Source organism: Macrobrachium rosenbergii, chromosome 35, assembly GCF_040412425.1.
Source record: "Macrobrachium rosenbergii isolate ZJJX-2024 chromosome 35, ASM4041242v1, whole genome shotgun sequence".
NCBI classification, from domain to species: Eukaryota; Metazoa; Arthropoda; class Malacostraca; order Decapoda; family Palaemonidae; genus Macrobrachium; species Macrobrachium rosenbergii.
This window is the reverse complement of record NC_089775.1, coordinates 642319-661003: the sequence shown is the minus strand read 5'-3', so window position 1 is coordinate 661003 and position 18685 is coordinate 642319. Positions and strand designations below refer to the sequence as shown.

The 18685-nt window shown below is 37.8% G+C and overlaps 1 protein-coding gene across 1 annotated transcript in view; it reads right to left on the bottom strand.

The window, feature by feature from the left end:
• LOC136856242 (protogenin B-like) overlaps nt 1-18685 on the bottom strand; it is a 125985-nt gene that overhangs the window by 44541 nt on the left and 62759 nt on the right. Inside the window, 1 exon segment of the mRNA XM_067133933.1 lies at nt 15786-15879. Coding sequence (XP_066990034.1) covers nt 15786-15879 — 94 coding nt within the window.

The window sequence follows — 18685 nt, the reverse complement described above, 5'->3', positions numbered from 1 at the left end:
GAGAGAGAGAGAGAGAGAGAGAGAGAGAGAGAGAGAGAGAGAGAGAGAGAGAGAGAGAGATTAGGACAAGTGTAGGAAAAGGACAATAAGAAGTAATTAGGAAAATGAGCGTGCGTGGAGAGAGAGAGAGAGAGAGAGAGAGAGAGAGAGAGAGAGAGAGAGAGAGAGAGAGAGGGGGGTACTCTCTTCCCCCAACCCCACCCAGTGCGGGTCAGGCTGAAGTGTTACATAAATGAGAGAGAGAGAGAGAGAGAGAGAGAGAGAGAGAGAGAGAGAGAGAGAGAGAGAGAGAGAGAGAGATTCCAACCAAAAGTAAAATCCATCTCAGATATTACTCACGAAAGGATGAACAAGTAAATTACATCTCATAGACTCTCGAACCAGAGAGAGAGAGAGAGAGAGAGAGAGAGAGAGAGAGAGAGAGAGAGAGAGAGAGAGAGCCTCGTAACTGTACTCTCGATCAATACAATCGTCTGAGACGGAGGAGGGTCAGTCTACTCTCGACAAACCACTGTGCTTTCCTCAAGATTCAAATCTTGTGTTGATGTTTGCTTAATGGAATTGATTTAATTCGTGGTGGTTATGTTTTTGTAAGTTTTTTCTTAATTTTAAATAATTTTAAGTTTTTATTTTGATAAGTAATTTATTTAATTTAGAATTGTTATATTTTTGTAAGTTTTTTCTTAATTTTAAAGAATTCTAAGTTTTTATTTTTACAAAATTTATTTAATTCATGACTGTTATATTTTTTATTTTTTCTTAATATTAAATAATTTTAAGTTTTTATTTTTACACTATTTAATTCATAATTATATTTTTTGTAATTTTTTATTAATTTTAAATAATTTTAATTTTTAATTTTTAGGCAATCTATTTAATTCATAATTAACTTAAAATTATTTTATTTTTTGCATGATGTTTTCGTAATTTTTGTGCTTTTCACAAGAAATAAATCTTATTATCTTATTGTTTAACATAATTTACCTAATTTTTTTTGTCTTAATTCTAAGATATTTCAAATAAAATTAAAATTAAATTTTATAAATTCCCATAAACCTTTTTAAATTTTGGATGTTAAAATTAATTTTAAAAAATAATTAAATACACAAAAGAACACAGGAATGCAAGGAACTATCTTAAAATTAAAATGAATCTAACATTATATATATATATATATATATATATATATATATATATATATATATATATATATATATATATATATATATATATATATATATATATTTAAATTGTGCGTTAAAATAAACTCTTAAAACTATTTAAAATCAAGAAAAAATTTACAAAAATATAAACGTTACAAATTAAATAAATCGTGTGTAAAAACAAAAAAACTTACAAACACAAAAACATTATAAAAACAAATTAAAAAAAACTGTAGGATCCTAAATTATAACCAAAATATTCAAAATGATTTTAATAACACCTTATATGAAATACAATGAAGACTTTAACTTAAGAGTATAACGCAAACCTGTATTACAGGAGGCCAAAATATGACGAGTCATCATATTTACAACAATAAATTGGCCCACTCCGGGCTATTTTTAGGGGGGAGGGGGGAAGGGGAGTAGAGGAATCTTTATTGTGTGTGTGTATGTGTATATATATATATATATATATATATATATATATATATATTTCAAGTGAGAGTCTATATTGTGGTTAGTGAATGTGAAATTGGGTTGCTGGCCAGAGTGTGTAAGGTAAACTTTGGTAAGGGAAAAGTTCCAATTGATTGTCATTTGCATAATTTTTTTTTATCTTTGTAAACATTATTATTTTATTGTAATAAAAATAAGTTAATAATAATAATAATAATAATAATAATAATAATAATAATAATAATAATAATAATAATAATAATCTATATATAAATCTGAAAATTATATTGACTAAGAGTTAATAAAAGATTGTTTGTAGGTAACAGAAGTTTAATATGGTCTCTCTCTCTCTCTCTCTCTCTCTCTTTGTTTCCTTTGCTCTTGCGCACATGCGCGTCCGCACATGCACGCGCATACGCCTTAAGTGGTGGGAATATCACAGGGGAAAATGAATGACCTTTTCCGGTGAGGCAAATCTCTCTCTCTCTCTCTCTCTCTCTCTCTCTCTCTCTCTCTCTCTCTCTCTCTCTCAGTGATTTAGCTTTGATTACAATGTTTTACATAATTGTAATCCTCTCTTTCTCTCTCTCTCAGTGATTTAGCTTTGATTATAATGTTTTACATAATTGTAATCTTCCTCTCTCTCTCTCTCTCTCTCTCTCTCTCTCTCTCTCTCTCTCTCTCTCTCTATATATATATATATATATATATATATATATATATATATATATATATATATATATATATATATATAAATATAATCCTAAATAGATTTAAATCCGGTGATTTACGGATTAACCCGATTTGGTCCAAACTGGTCAAGGCATAAGACATTGGAAGGTGAAATATGGCCACAGAATTGTGAAATTTTATCACTGCAGATTAACGCAGAGTGGATGTGTGGAGAGGTGGCATCGCGGGTGTCTTAATATCCTAGTTAACAGAATAACTGATAGAGTATGTTATGGCTTATATGTGATTGAAGTACTGGCCACAGTGTGTAAGGTACATTCAGATGATGGAAAAGTTCCAATATATTAAAAACAAATTGAGCTCTCATATACTTTTTCTCTGTTCTAATAATAATAATAATAATAATAATAATAATAATAATAATAATAATAATAATAATTTCTTTTCCTGGGATGATAATAATAATAATATAATAATAATAATAATTTCTCTTCCTGGGACAAGCGATGTACCAGTGATATAACACTTGAATTACAGTCCTTAATTACCCCAGACATCATTATCTCGACGCCCAAATGACGTAAGAGTGATTATATGCAATTACTCTAAGAGTGTATTCCGTGGTGGATTGCCTACAGTGTCATTCCGGCGGCGCACTGTGCGCGCTAAGTGTCTTTTTCATATGGCATAAGCTCCATTGGAATTTGGGTTTAAATTTTTATTAAAGAATCTCTTTATAATAAGATATAATTGACATAAAATATATATGTATAAGTGTATGTATAAGTGTATGTATAATAATAATAATAATAATAATAATAATAATAATAATAATAATAATAATAATAATAATAATAATAATAATAATAATAACACGCACAGGAGAGCAAGAAGTAATGTCTTCCCACCATTACCCGGGGTGAAGAATGTTCTTATGAGTCATGATACTCTTATTATCCTCTAAAGCTTCTCCCTGAAATGACTCTCTCTCTCTCTCTCTCTCTCTCTCTCTCTCTCTCTCTCTCTCTCTCTCTCTCTCTCTATATATATATATATATATATATATATATATATATTATCTTAACTTCTTCCAACATTTCTTCCACGTCACCTGACTGACTTTTATCAGTCTCCTTCTTGTTCCGACTCAGAAATCTCACGAGTTTTAAACTCTCACACTATTAGCATGCGGTCTCCCATTCTCTCCACAGGATTAGAGCACTTTGAAAACCTTACGATATATCGTGTTTTTGCGTTTAAGTTGGACCCTTTTCATTTTGACTCCGTAATAATAATAATAATTCACCCTGAAAGCTTCTGTATAACTATACACACACACACACACACACACACACACATATATATATATATATATATCTATATAATTGACACCAGGGATACATCTCACCTCTTCCCAACCAAGGTGGGTAACCAACCAACATGAACTCAATGAAAACTCTGGAAAAAGGACAACGCACTGGCAGGTAAGCCAAGCCCAATTGGGTAAGCTGACCTCTCCCCAGCCCTCGCGCGAGGTTAAAAACCAAAACAAAACAAAGGCAATATGCACGTCTAAAATAAAAGGGGGGGCCAGGGTAACGTTTCGGCAAAACGTTTGGGAGAAGATCGCTTTCATGTCTTGCAAAAAGGGGAAAGCGATATTCGGAGTGGCGTGCGGAGACAGAGAGAGAGAGAGAAATTTCACCTGAGCGCGGTTAAATGGTTCTGTGGTGTCCGCGTGTCTGCACTCTGTGAGCGTGTCTCCAGATGTGTCGAACTTGGTATGTATTAGTACCTAATTCTATGTTGCTGTCTGTCATCAAGTTGTGTTGTCCTTAGAGATGGTGTCTCCGGGGAAAAACCACAGAGGTACTGCTATGTTCATGCACAGACGGAGCCCACGCAGAGAACTTCCACCCACAGCATAAGCTGGTTAATATACATATACAAAACACACACACACATGTGTATATAACATACATGTATGTGTGTGTGTGTTTGTGAGTCCTCGTAGTCCGGCAGTTGAGACAAACACACAGCTAAAAGCAGTCCAAAGTTACCTTCTCCAGCCAGAGGCTTAATGAACCCAGCTAGATAATTATTTAACTGTGCAATGGTATTAAATATTTACACTCTCTTTCTATAACTTTTTGGCTACACTCTGCGACATATCAAAATGCAATTTCCGCTGTGAATCTGGAGCAGCCCTGAAGAGGGTCGCAAATGGGTGAAACAGCTGTCAGATTGAGAATGGAAAAATACATCCCTATCATAGCAATTTGGCTTATCCAGCCTTGGAGACTGGAAACAAGTAAAAAATGCAAAGTTCAGTTTTCTGTACAGCGTATAATAATAATCAAGGCCACCGGAAACAGATCTATCTTTCGGTGGTCTCGGTATGATGCTGTATGAGCCGCTGCCCATGAATCTTTAACCACGGACCGGTGGTGGCCTGTCCTATATCACTGCCAGAAGCACGATTATGGCCAACTTTAACCTTAAATAAAATAAAAACTACTGAGGCTAGAAGGCTGCAACTTGGTATGTTTGATGATTGGAGGGTGGATGATCAACAGGCCAATTTGCAGCCCTGCAGCCTCCTCGGACAAAGCTGGCACGACAGTTTTCTTTAACAGCCACAGCATAGCAATCTGGTGTACCCATCCTTGAAGTCTGTGAATGGGTCTGGAGACCTTTGAGGACTCGCCAGTGAATTATACGACACAAAAAATCGTATAAACATACAAACAGACCATCTGCAACCCCAAAAAGGTTAAATGGACGCTGAAGATCCATCAATTGGGCGAGAGGCGAGCTCTTACACGTCCCCTCCCAAAAAAACACGGACAGGAAAACAAGGATATATAGCCATGCAAATTTCGTTTGTGAGGAGAGGGGCTCCGGAGCATGGGAGTCTAAGTGGGCAGAGAGAGAGAGAGAGAGAGAGAGAGAGAGAGAGAGAGAGAGAGAGAGAGAGAGAGAGAGAGATGATTACTGCTAAATATTATTGTCATCGCAGAGATATCTATTCGAGAAATACCCCCCAGCTTCAACGAGGTCCTGTTAGTGACTGTATTGACGAACAGATAATTGTGTGAAAAAGTTAAAATATATATAAATACACACCCATACCCAATGCCCCTTACATTCAGAAATACAAAGCTAGATGCAAATGCCTTCATTTCACACTCGAAACAACAGCCATTTTGAAACCATCCGCCCCCGCCCCCAAAAAGACGAGAGGGGCCAAAAGAATCGAATTACTTCTCTCTCCCTCCATGAATGCACTGGAATTATTTGAATTAGCTCGAGGCGTTGAATTCTGGAGGTGCTGGAATATTAAATAACCTTCCTGGAAATGGTTCCCTTGTAATTCAAGCCCTGGGAGATATATATATATATATATATATATATATATATATATATATATATATATATATATATATTGTGGACTGGAATGTGATATAATAATAATATTCTTTGTCTGAATCCAACTTGTTCTTCCTACCAGTCCTTCTGCCATTTATCTTACTATCTCAATTATACTCCTACCACAAACCTTCTCTAATATACCTTCACCTCCACACAAATAAACAACCATTCCTCTTACTTATTCCTCTGGAACTTTTCCGCCTTCTAGATATACCTTACACAGATAGGTCTGTCAGATAATCTCACTTTCATCATCGTACAACATCCTGTCAACTGACGGTGTCTTTATATTCAACTATCTATCTATATATCTGTCTATCTATCTATACTACAGGGAATATGTGAAATCAGGGATTTCACAAAATCCCTAGAGAATTTGTGAAATGACCAATCTACACTGTTTTGTCGTGTTTAGTGCTAGGTCAAACGTTCCTAAGCGAGTTGCTCATTTCACAAATTCCCTGGGATTCGCAAAATCCAAGATTTCACATATTCCCTGTAACATATCTATATACATACTTCAAAGTTCTTTCGACAAAGGCGACTAACCCCACAGTTACAATAACTTCCACTCACGGGATTATTCGGTCACGCGCCCCTAAACATTCGAGACCTTTCGAATCATTAAACCCCATCCCCTAATCCAAAGGAGTGTATTCAGCCCCAGTAACTTCATGACGGGAGCCCAAGTTGAATCCTGATGATTGCAATTAGCGGGGAGGTATGACTCGCATGATATTATATGTTTCCGGGCAGGGGAATTTTGCCCGAGTTATGCTTTCGTTGCCGACGGTGTTTTGCTACGGCGATGCTTGGCGTTGGGGTTCTGTTATTGTGGTTCGTGTTTGTACACGCTTCAACGCTTCTGGTTAGGGTCCTGTACTTTTTATGTCAACTGTACACGAAACTAAATTTGTTATTCGACTGTGAAACAAATAAAGAATAACGCATTATACCAGTGTCAGGGTTCTGTTATTATGGTTCATGTTTGTGCACGCTTCAACCCTTCTCGTTAGGGTCCCATACTTTTTACGTCAACTGTACACGAAGCTAAATTTGTCATTCAACTTTACTTAATTCCCTTTTCCAGCCCGGGCTGAAGGTAAAATGAAAATGATTAAAGGAAGAATGGCAGAAATAAGCCACAAGGGAAGCTACAGACCTCTCTGCCCCTAAAAGGAAGACACAGAAGTAGGAAGAGAATTCCAAAACTTAGTAATGATTGCTGCCAAAGATTAATTGGGAATGGGAAGGGGTGGCCTGACAGGTGTTACGAATTACCCTGATTGGAGAAACAATTCTTGTTGTTAAGCTCAAGGGAACAGTGACTGAAATAATACCTGCAGAGAGAGAGAGAGAGAGAGAGAGAGAGAGAGAGAGAGAGAGAGAGAGAGAGAGACATTCAGAAACTTTGGTAATTTTGAAGGCGATTTAAGAAGTGGAACAACAATATATATATATATATATATATATATATATATATATATATATATATATATATATATATATATATATATATATATATATATATATATATATATATATATATATATATATATATATATATATATATATATATATATATATATATATATATAAATGAACCTAGATCACATAAGAATTATTGCTCATCAATTCCACCTCACCTGAGGTTTAATTTAATTAGCGAACCAAGAATTTACAAATAGATAGAACGAATTCCCTCAACAAAAAAGTGTCTTCTTGTGAGGGATATACCAAATTTATCCAGCCAGTCTCTCGGAATAGCCAAATGTAATTTCCCGGTAACATTATATATTTGTGGGATGTTCTACATCTTGCATACAAAAGAGAAGAGAGAGAGAGAGAGAGAGAGAGAGAGAGAGAGAGAGAGAGAGAGAGAGAGAGAGAGAGAGAGAGGCGAATATGGACACAGAATTGAAAAGGGGTTGACACATATAAGCGACAACCTTACCCACAGAAGAACTTCACAGAGAGAGAGAGAGAGAGAGAGAGAGAGAGAGAGAGAGAGAGAGAGAGAGAGAGACTCCAGGCGTGAATGACACAAAACACGACCCAAACATGTGTAGAACAGCGGCACCCAGCTGGGATATGACAATCGACTACGCCTTTTCGGTAGTTGCTGACACATGACAGCTGATAGATGACACATGACAGCTGACACGGTATTTTGCACACACACACACACACACACACACACACACACACAATGAAAGAAAAAAGAATGCTATGTGAGACTCTACATGCTCCTTTGGCTGAGAGAGAGAGAGAGAGAGAGAGAGAGAGAGAGAGAGAGAGAGAGAGAGAGAGAGAGAGATCCCAAGGTATGGTTCAGAAAATAAAAATTCCACAAGACGAGATGAGGTTTTCATAAGAAAATGAAAATACACTTCTGGGACTTTTTTTTTAAACAGAAACAAAAAAAAAAAATCTAAATTTTGGATGTTGCATCTCTCTCTCTCTCTCTCTCTCTCTCTCTCTCTCTCTCTCTCTCTCTCTCTCTCTTTCCACACAGGTCGGTTTTAGTAACAGGCAAGTTCACTTTCCCTGAACTCACTCTCTCTCTCTCTCTCAATCTCTCTCTCTCTCTCTCCATCAATCTCTCTCTATCTCTTTCTCCTTTAATCTCCCTCAATCTCTCTCTCTTTCTCTCTCTCTCATCTCTATCTCTTTCCCGCTTTCTCTCCCTCAATCTCTCTCTCTCTTTCTCTCCCTCAATCTCTTCCTCTTTCTCTCTCTCAATCTCTCTCTCTCTCTCTCTCCCTCAATCTCTCTCTCTCTCTCTCTCTTTCTCTCCTCTTCTCTCCTCTCTCTCTCTCTCTCTCCTCTCTCCTCAATCTCTCTCTCCTCTTTTCTCTCCTTTCTCCCTCTTTCTCTCCTCTCTCTTTCTCCCCTCTCTCCCTCCCTCTTCCTCTCTCTTCCTCAGTCTCTCTCTCCCTCAATCTCACTCTCACTTTCTCTCCCTCAATCTCTCTCTCTTCTTCTCTCTCTCTCTCTCTCTCTCTCTCTCTCTCCTTATTCTTATTTTCTTCAGAGAATTTTAAATCGCCGAAACCTTCCTCTGAATGATGGCTGTATGCATTATTCAACGTGGGCCCGTAACTTTGGGGGGGGGGGGTTTGGGGAGTTGGAAGAGGCGTGGCCTTTGTGCTGAGGGCTTCAGCTAAGCTTCTTTGAAAGTGGCAGGTCATTGTATTTATTTATTTCAATGTTTCATCATTTTGATTCCCTTTTTCCACCCACCTTGGAACCTGGGGGAACTGGGTAGATGGCTACTGACGAGGCCTGCTTATCTCTACAGGGACATTTGCTTGTGGTTATAAAGGGTAGAAATCTTTTATTTATCTCCATTCAATGTCCTATAATGACAGATTCTGAGGGGGAGGGGGAAGGGGGAAGAAGAGGGAGACCTTACAGACCTTACAGACCTTACAATTGAAGGGTTGCCCCAGGTCCCTCAGTGTGAGGCACCTTTGATGTCTACCAGAGAGTTGCTAAAAGATCTTCCGGTATATTTTGCATCTTCCAGTCTTGGATGGTCTGGGATGCATCTTAGATATTTGTCGAGCTTATTCTTAAACAATCTACGCTCACTCCTGTTATGTTCCTCAGATGAGCTGGTAGCGCATTGAATAGACGCTGCATTATCGATGCTGGTGCGTGGTGGATTAATGTCCTGTGTGCTTTCCTTAATTTTCCTGGTAGAAATCTACCTCTGATAATTTTAGTTCCATGATGTTTTCGGTAATTCCTTCTATCTGTTTCCATGCTTGAATTACCATGTAACGTTCTCTTCTCCTTTCAAGACTATATAAATTTAAGAATTGTAGTCTTTCCCAGTAGTCAAGGTCCTTAACTTCTTCTATTCTAGCTGTAAATGACCTTTGTACACTTTGAGGTAGTGTGGGTATATTATATTGCAATATTCAAGATTCATTTTTATAAAGCATAATCATGTGTTCAGCTTTTCTAGTTTTGAAGTGCCGGAACAACATTCCCATTTTTGCTTTGCATTTTGCCAATAGAATTGCTATTTGATCATTGCATAACATATTCGTTTCAACATCACACCAAGGTCTTTAACTGCTTCCTTGTTTGTGATTGTCTCATTATTAGATATGCATATAGCATTCCTCCTTTATCACCATAGTTCATTGATTCAAATTTATCAGAGTTAAATTCCTATTTATCTCTGCCCATTTATATATTTTGTTTAGGTCTCTTTGTAGCGAGTTCCTATCTTCATCACAAGCAATTTCTCTACTTATTCTTGTGTCATCTCCCACTCACATTACTGTCTATGTCTGCAATCATAATCACAAACAGCAATGCAGCTAACACCGTACCCTGTGGTACACCGGATATTACCGTGATCCGATTTCTCATCGAATCACTATCTGTTTTCTATTTTGCAAAAATTCTTTTATCCATCTTCCTACTTTGTCAACAATGTTATGTTTTCTAATTTTTTTCGCTAATATATTATGATCGATTTCAAAAGCTTTTGCAAAGTCTAGGTAAACCACATCTGTATTTTTTCATTTATCATATTTTTATATATGCTTTCATGATGGACTAACAGTTGTTTGCAGGTACAAAACCATGTTGTATATTGAACAATCTATTTTTCATTAAATGTTTCATTATTTTTTCATTACATCTTCATATACTTTCATAATATGAGATGTCAGACTCACAGGCCTATAATTACTTGCCTCTAGTCTTGAACCACTTTTGAAAGTAGGAGTAATATATGCTAATTTATGCTCATCATAAATCTTGCCTGTATCTATACTTTGCCTTAATAATATTGCTAGCGGCTTGCGATTGAATGAACCACTTTCTTTAACAATATGGCAGGTACTCCATCTGGTCCTGCTGCTGATCCATTTTAATTTCATTAATAGCCTGCACAATATCGGCTTCTGTAATATCTATATCTGATAAGTATTCAGTATTTTCATCTCTTATTTCTGTATCATTATCTTCATTGTCAATTCTAGGTGTAAATTCACTCTTATATCTTTCTGCTAATATGTTACATATTTCCTTTTTTTCATTCGAATCCCCTTCAATTCTTAGAGGGCCTATTTCTACTCTTATTTTATTCATCTTTTTTTGCATATGAATAAAAATTTTAGGTTTTGCTTGATATTTTGTAGTGTCATTTCTTCTAGGTTCCATTTTTCATTTTCTTTTGATTGTATAATCTTTGTTCTGCATTTTCTATCTTACTTTTTAGTTCCATCACTTTCCATGCATTCTTTTCTTTTGCAAGAACTTTTTGCAAGGGAGGGGAAGGGGGAATAAAAGAGGGAAGTAGGGGAAGGAGAAATAAAAGTGGGAGGGGGGGATATGATTGATTGACTGAGCAATTTTATTGACAGGAGAAATGAATTAGAATTCGATGCGAAGATTGACCCAGGGGCAACTGCTGTATTTGAGGATATTATGATGATTCATTGAAGCTTTTTATAATGAGTGATTGAGGTCTTTTTATAAGGATGTAGTTGCATTTTCGTTTGGATCCGCTGATGATCAGTTCAAGAGATTTTCCACTCATTGTAGCGTTTATAATGATCGATTTCAGAGATTTCCCACTCATTGTAGCATAATTTTATAATGATCGATTTAAGAGATTTGCCACTCATTGTAGCATTTATCTTACAATGATCAATTTGAGAGATTTCCCACTCATTGTAGCGTTTATAATGATCAATTTAAGATATTTTCCACTCATTGTAGCATTCAACAATGACAAAACCTTTATATAATGAGTTATGGTGCTTGGTAATCACTCACTGTAGCTTGATATGATGAGTTTCGGAACTTTTAAGGTAAATTATTGTTTTTTTTTTACAATGACTAATTATGGAGTTTTATAATGATCACTTCTCTCTCTCTCTCTCTCTCTCTCTCTCTCTCTCTCTCTCTCTCTCTCTCTCTCTCAGTTCAGTTTCAGATGAATCCTAAATTGTGATAATAATAATAATAATAATAATAATAATAATAATGAAAAATTTGTTTTCTCAATGAGAGTTTATCATTATTATTATTATTATTATTATTATTATTAACCATAACATATCGAGCCTACAATGTCATTAATAACAAATAACAATCAATAACAGGAGACAAATATACACACAAATATACAAAGCCCTACAAATCACAAGCGCTTCTAAAGGGGCGGGTACTGCCGCGTGCATTCGACTGCCGTGTATATTAGATCGTGTAAATAGTGGGACTTCTCGTGTTCTTGCCGTGTCAATACTCGGCCGGGAAGTTGGCAACACAGATCTTTCCTCTCTCTCTCTCTCTCTTTCTCTTTCTCTCTATCTTTCTCTGTCTATCTCTCTCTCTCTCACTTTTTTGAAGATTGGTTTCATTTGGAGATAAGTAAATGCTCAAAGTTTCTCTCTCTCTCTCTCTCTCTCTCTCTCTCTCTCTCTCTCTCTCTCTCTCTCATAATGTTTTTGAAGATTGGTTTCACTTGGAGACAAATAAATGCTCAAAGTCTCTCTCTATCTATCTCTGTATTTACCTGTCTCTCTCTCTCTCTCTCTCTCTTTCTCTCTCTCTATTTATTTCTCTCTCCCTCTCTCTCTCTATTTATTTCTCTATCTATCTCTCTCTCTCTCTCTCTCAAACAGACACAATGTCTCTGAGGCGCAAAAAGATTCTGACTGCTTGCGAGCGAAAGAAACATAATATTATCTCAGCTCTCTCTCTCTCTCTCTCTCTCTCTCTCTCTCTCTCTCTCTCTCTCTCTCTCTCTCTCTCAGACGCATTGTCTCCAAGACGCAAAAAAAGAAAGAAAGAAAAAAAAAGGAATCGTCTACAAAAGGGGGCTGTTTGCAAGCAAGAGAAAAATAAAATTATCGCAACTCACTCTCTCCCCTTCCTCCCCCTCCCTCTCTCTCTCTCTCTCTCTCTCTCTCTCTCTCTCTCTCTCTCTCTCTCTCTCTCTCTCACAGCAGCAGTAGCACGTCCAAAAAACACGACGATGATCGGGCAGACTCTCAAATAACAGGGATGTGGATTTGAAAAACGACCAAGATTGTCGGGTCAACGAGTGCTACAACTGTGGAGTTTCGCGATTTATGTAGTTCCCCCCTCCGCAACTTTCCCCCCACCCTACCACTTTAACCAGCACCACCACCACCACCACCACTGCTGATACTGGTGGGGAGGAAGGACAGAAAGAGAGAGAGAGAGAGAGAGAGAGAGAGAGAGAGAGAGAGAGAGAGAGAGAGAGAGAAACTGAGCGTATGTTTACCCCTAAGTGATACCAGTTTTCAAAAACAGTGTGTGTGTGTTTGTGTGTGAGAGAGAGAGAGAGATAGAGAGAGAGAAAGAGAGGTACTCCTCCAAGACAATGAGAGAGAGAGAGAGAGAGAGAGAGAGAGAGAGAGAGAGAGAGGAATGTACTGTAATGCCATGGAAGGGGTGCATAGACAAGGCAGTTTTGGGTGGGTTAGGACACTGAACTGAACTGAGGTGGGAGGTTGTTTTGGGGTATATTGTCATGGATGGGGGCTTTAGGAATGGGATGGGGAATGTATGAAGGCATGGGAGACAGAAAGAAAGATGAGGGAATGGATGGGGCCACCTAAAAACGACCCTATGTAAATGAAAGTAAGATTGGGAATCCACCAAAACATGATGAGTGGGCTACAGTCCACGTCCAAGAAGGGAGACACCATACCCCATTCAGAAGGGTATCGGATACCCCCACCCACCTGAAGGAGGGTACAACAGGCACGCCCCGGGGCCCTTATGTAATGCCCTTGTCTGAGAGCTATTAATTGAAAGGATGACAAAGTTATTTAGCGGTATTTCAAGGGCAGAGCGAGAGGCTGACATCTCGTCCTGACAGAACATAAGTTTGTTGTCATCAGTCTGGGCGAGAATGTTGGCAAGAAAGAGATCGAGGAGAGAAAGAGAGAGAGAGAGAGAGAGAGAGAGAGAGAGAGAGAGAGAGAGAGAGAGAGAGGTGTTCTCAAAAACAGACTACATCTAAAGCTAAGTAAAGTTAAAGAAGGTGGTCAGCCAAGTGATGCTACTAGCTGCTCTTCTTAACAAGCAGTTATTGCTATTGCAATGTACTAGGTGGTGAGTAGACTATGGTGGGTCACATTCAGAGCTGATATGGCTAGCAGCTTCATTTCCACATAACTGAAGAGATACACTGGATAATAATTATGCAGTCATATGAACTATCTATCTATATATATGTTTGTGTGTTTATATAGATATATAGATAGATTTAGAAGCAGCTGATTCACACAGGCATAGCGAGAAAGGCAGCATGATGTTTGCAAAATGTACAAAGGGATTATTGTGCTGAATCTTTGCTGTGGAAAAGAGTGTGAGCATTGCATGCACTGAATCGTTCAGATGAATTGCTTGCAGAGTATATGTGGCCTAGGAGGATGTACTTCAGAGGAATATGCTGGCATATAGGCACCAGGGGGCCATACACAAACAATTTATAGACACCCATGATGGGATGTTACCCCTGTACAGCCGATCACGGGCACTCAGTTGCCCAAAAGGCCTCCTATGAACAGTCCAAGAGGTTATAATAACACCTGTACTTCAGAGGTGTATGCTGGCATAGAGACACCATGGGGTTATATGACACCCAAGACAGGGTGCTACCTTTGCAGAGCTGGTCACAGGCACCTAAGTTACCCAGAGGGCCTCTTTTGAATACCCGAAGCGGTAAGCATCGCCACCTAGAAACCGACCCTAAGTATTCACCAAGAGTCAGATCCCACGCACTCCCCTCCAGCAGGAGAAGGAATATGCGAGCGAATGGGAACAAGGCAAGATGCCCACAAACGTCACACACACCACTGCCCCCAGGCGACGCGAGAGCTTCTGGTGAAGACCGCGTAACAACCCTTCCGAAGTCCCTGGGGCTTCGCCCCTGCGAGCCACGTGCTATACGTAGGTGCCGACATCTGCGTATGTGCAGTCTTGTATATTATATAGTCCATATATATACTATATATATACATCTTTTCAAACATAATCACTTTTTTGAGGTTATTTTCAAACACGGATGGATACAAAACTTCATGGAACTATAAACAAAACCCTACGTAAATCCCATGCATATTGTGTTGTAATTTAAACATTTAATCTCCTATAAATCTACAATTCAATCCTCGCCTTTCCATATATCTAAACTGTACCTACAGAGCTTCGATCCCCAAAAACTCTGTCCAACCTTTACTCCCTTGACCAATCATGACTCGGAATCCGGAATTTGAAACGAAAAGGTCGTAAAGCCAGGTTGTAAGTTTACGGTCGCCCGAAGGTGTCGTAAGTCGGGGAAACAGCTGTCGCGACAGAGAGTAATTGGAACAGAAGAAAGAAGTCTGAATTTTCCACCAGAGACTGACGCACGAGAATCGGGAAACCTCCAACGATACAAAACTGTGAGGTTTTCTGAGTGTCGATAATATTTGCAAATAAAGATAATCTTAGTGACTCTTGAGAGTAAAACCATACATAGGATGAGGGTGCAGGGAACACAGAATAGACTCCATAGCTTGGAGGTGACTGGGAAGCAGCTAACAATTAGTCAAGCAATTAGATAGTAAGATGTAACATACAACACATGAAATTAAAGAGCCAGTGTGTTTACGTCACTCTTCCCGAGCTGAATAAGCACCTCAAATCTCATTTAGATACAGCTTATATTTGAAAACCTATCTCCACTCTTCTCTCCTACTTTTGCATCCATGTCCCCAAGCTGCACAAACTTCTCTATTCTCTCTTAGACAACCAGTGTTTCAGGAAACTTTCCCCTTCTCCATTCACCATCCAGCTTTTGCATTAATGCCCTCCAGCAAAACTCACCTTTCTAACTTTTGCATTAATGTCCCCAAGCTGCACAAACTTCTCTATTCTCTCTTAGTCAACCAATGTTTGAGGAAACTTTCCCTTTCTCCATTCACCACCCAACATTTGCATTAATGCCCTGAAGCCAAATACCACAGAACAGTCAAAGTTCAAGGGACTTACCTGCAAGGACAAGGTTAAGGGGCGGCGAGACAACCTTCCGTGTTCCCATCTCGAGGACACATCTGTACTGGCTACTGACGTCTACTTTCGACACCTGTGGGAAGGTAGAGGGGTAGATTTGATTATGCCACAAGTAGATGAAAGGAAATCTTGAGTGGATTCTGTCCAATGTATTCTACTGAGGTTTCTGTGTATGAAGTTATATGACAGGTAGATGAAGTGAGGTAGAAATAGATGGCATTACTGAAGATGGAAGTTTCAGGGTAAAAGTAGAGAGAGAGAGAGAGAGAGAGAGAGAGAGAGAGAGAGAGAGAGAGAGAGAGAGAGAGAGAGAGAGAGAGAAAGTTATTACATATAAAACTGTGAGCCTGGGGACAGAACTGTCTGAAAAGGAAAGGGAAGTGGAAGAGAATATTTACATATACTGAAACTTGCCAGAGAGAGAGAGAGAGAGAGAGAGAGAGAGAGAGAGAGAGAGAGAGAAAGCACAACTCCTCCCCATCAAGCACACATTTGCCTGGACACAGCAGACACCAGACACACACACATACATACACACACACACACAAAAAGAAGTCCATTACTAGAGGCAGGCAGATAGAGAGAGGAAGGGAAACTGACTTTGATATCTCCGCTTTCAAAAAAGAAAGCTCTGAAAAAGGGGGGAAAGTTTTTCCACTAGCAACAAATCCCGAACACTTTCCCCCCTCCCCCATTCAAAAACTTTCAGTTGCAAAGGCAATATGGACGAGGTGGGGGGGGGCGCATAGCCCGCGATAGCTGATGCAACTGTGAGGTGCAACAGAAATATGGAAAAGATTTTTGCAGAACTAGAAGTGGTATTAGGACTTTCATTTCTGAGAAAGCTTTTATTGAAGTGAAAGTAATTTCTTTTCGTTTTTTTCATGCATGAATAATATTCATATTCATGTTTTCATTGTTACTAAGAATTCCATAGGAAGCTTTCAAGGGAAGATGTTTGTGGTTTTATTTTTATTTTCATGTGTGCTCAAACATACATCAAGATCTTATCATTTGTCAAAAAATTAATGTTAAATAATGAAAAATATATTTAAAAAAGGTCTTTAAGGGTATATGACATCATTATGAAATGTCTTGTGGACAGAGGACAAACATACATGGCACACAAACGCACAAACAGATCAATTACTAGATGTCACAAACAGTAAATGGAAGTGTACAAAAATCACTGAGATCTCTATGTACATATGTATGGTATATATATATATATATGTTTGTGTGTGTTTGTGTGTGTGTATGTGTGAACACCATAACCTCACAAAACACCAAACGAACATCCAGAAGTCCGTTCCAGATTTTCCAGAAATGTCTGGAAAACGCGTTTCAAAGTGACAGCCTCATTTGTAAAAAGATTTACAAACGGAATATGACAAAGAGAACTTCTAGGAATTGGAGAGACTTTGATAACTGTTCCAACCTTTCTTGAGGCAAATCTTTTCCTTAACTCCAACAATAAAGATATTTGAGTTTGAAAAGAAATATATATACATTTATTTTTGTGGTTATCTCCCGTTCTCCCTACATGGACACGCCACTCCATTATAATATTGATTTTAATTTGAGGAGGAAAAATGGGGGTTTTAAACTCTGTTATTTCCCGTTCTTCCCACATGACTATGCCACTCCATAATATTTTCTTTTAATTTGAAGAGGAAAAATGGGGGTTTTAAACTGTTATTTCCCGTTCTCCCCACATGACTATGCCATTTCAAAATACACTTACAACAGCGTGATTTAAAATGATTCAGGGTCTGTTTCCAGAATACTGACTGCTAAAAACCTGGTAATTAGTCGACTGTGGTGGGTTACATCCAAGATTATATAAAGGGCATAGGGATAGCAGCTTCATCTCAAGAATAATTGACATTATATATATATATATATATATATATATATATATATATATATTTTATATATATATATATATATATATATATATATATAGGGACAAAGATACAAGCCCCAAGCCTTTCTCAACCTTGGCTGCAACCCACAACAATCGAATAGCCACCAGCTACATAATTCTCTGCTCAAGTTGCTTTGAGAATCAAGAAATTTTAAACAAGCAAGGAAAAAAAGCCACTCACTGAATCTGCCATAAATCAAGTTGTTCTGAAAAGAGAGAGAAGAGAGAGAGAGAGAGAGAGAGAGAGAGAGAGAGAGAGAGAGAGAGAGAGACAAATTGGATAAACGCCACTAACATATATATATACTAAAAGTGTTGCAATCAAGTGCGCAAGCACATTTCTCAAGTGTTACAAGACGAATATCACTTGGGTCTTGGAAATTTCGCTACACAAGAGTCTAAGAATAGTTTTGACAGTCGAAATTATGATGAACCTCTCTCTCTCTCTCTCTCTCTCTCTCTCTCTCTCTCTCTCTCTCTCTCTCTCTCTCTCTCTTTCTAACTGTATTCAATATTGAGAGATGCTTTCATACCTCCATTGCTTTCTGCAAAAGAAAATAAATTGACTGAATGATTAAGAACCAGAAAATAGAAAATTACAAACCATAAAATTATCCTCTCTCTCTCTCTCTGTCTCTAATAATAATAATAATAATAATAATAATAATAATAATAATAATAATAATAATAATAATAATAATAATAAAAATTCTTGAAGACATACGGTTCCATTTCTTACATTGAAAACTGCTGGTGTGCAAACGCACATGTGTTTATATACATGTATGTATGTATGTATAAGAGATAGAACACTAACACTTTGATGTTTAAATACAGTATTCTTTGAGAGAGAGAGAGAGAGAGAGAGAGAGAGAGAGAGAGAGAGAGAGAGAGAGAGAGAGAGAGAGAGAGAGAGAGAGAGTCTAGTGTTAATAAAAAATATTATATTCAA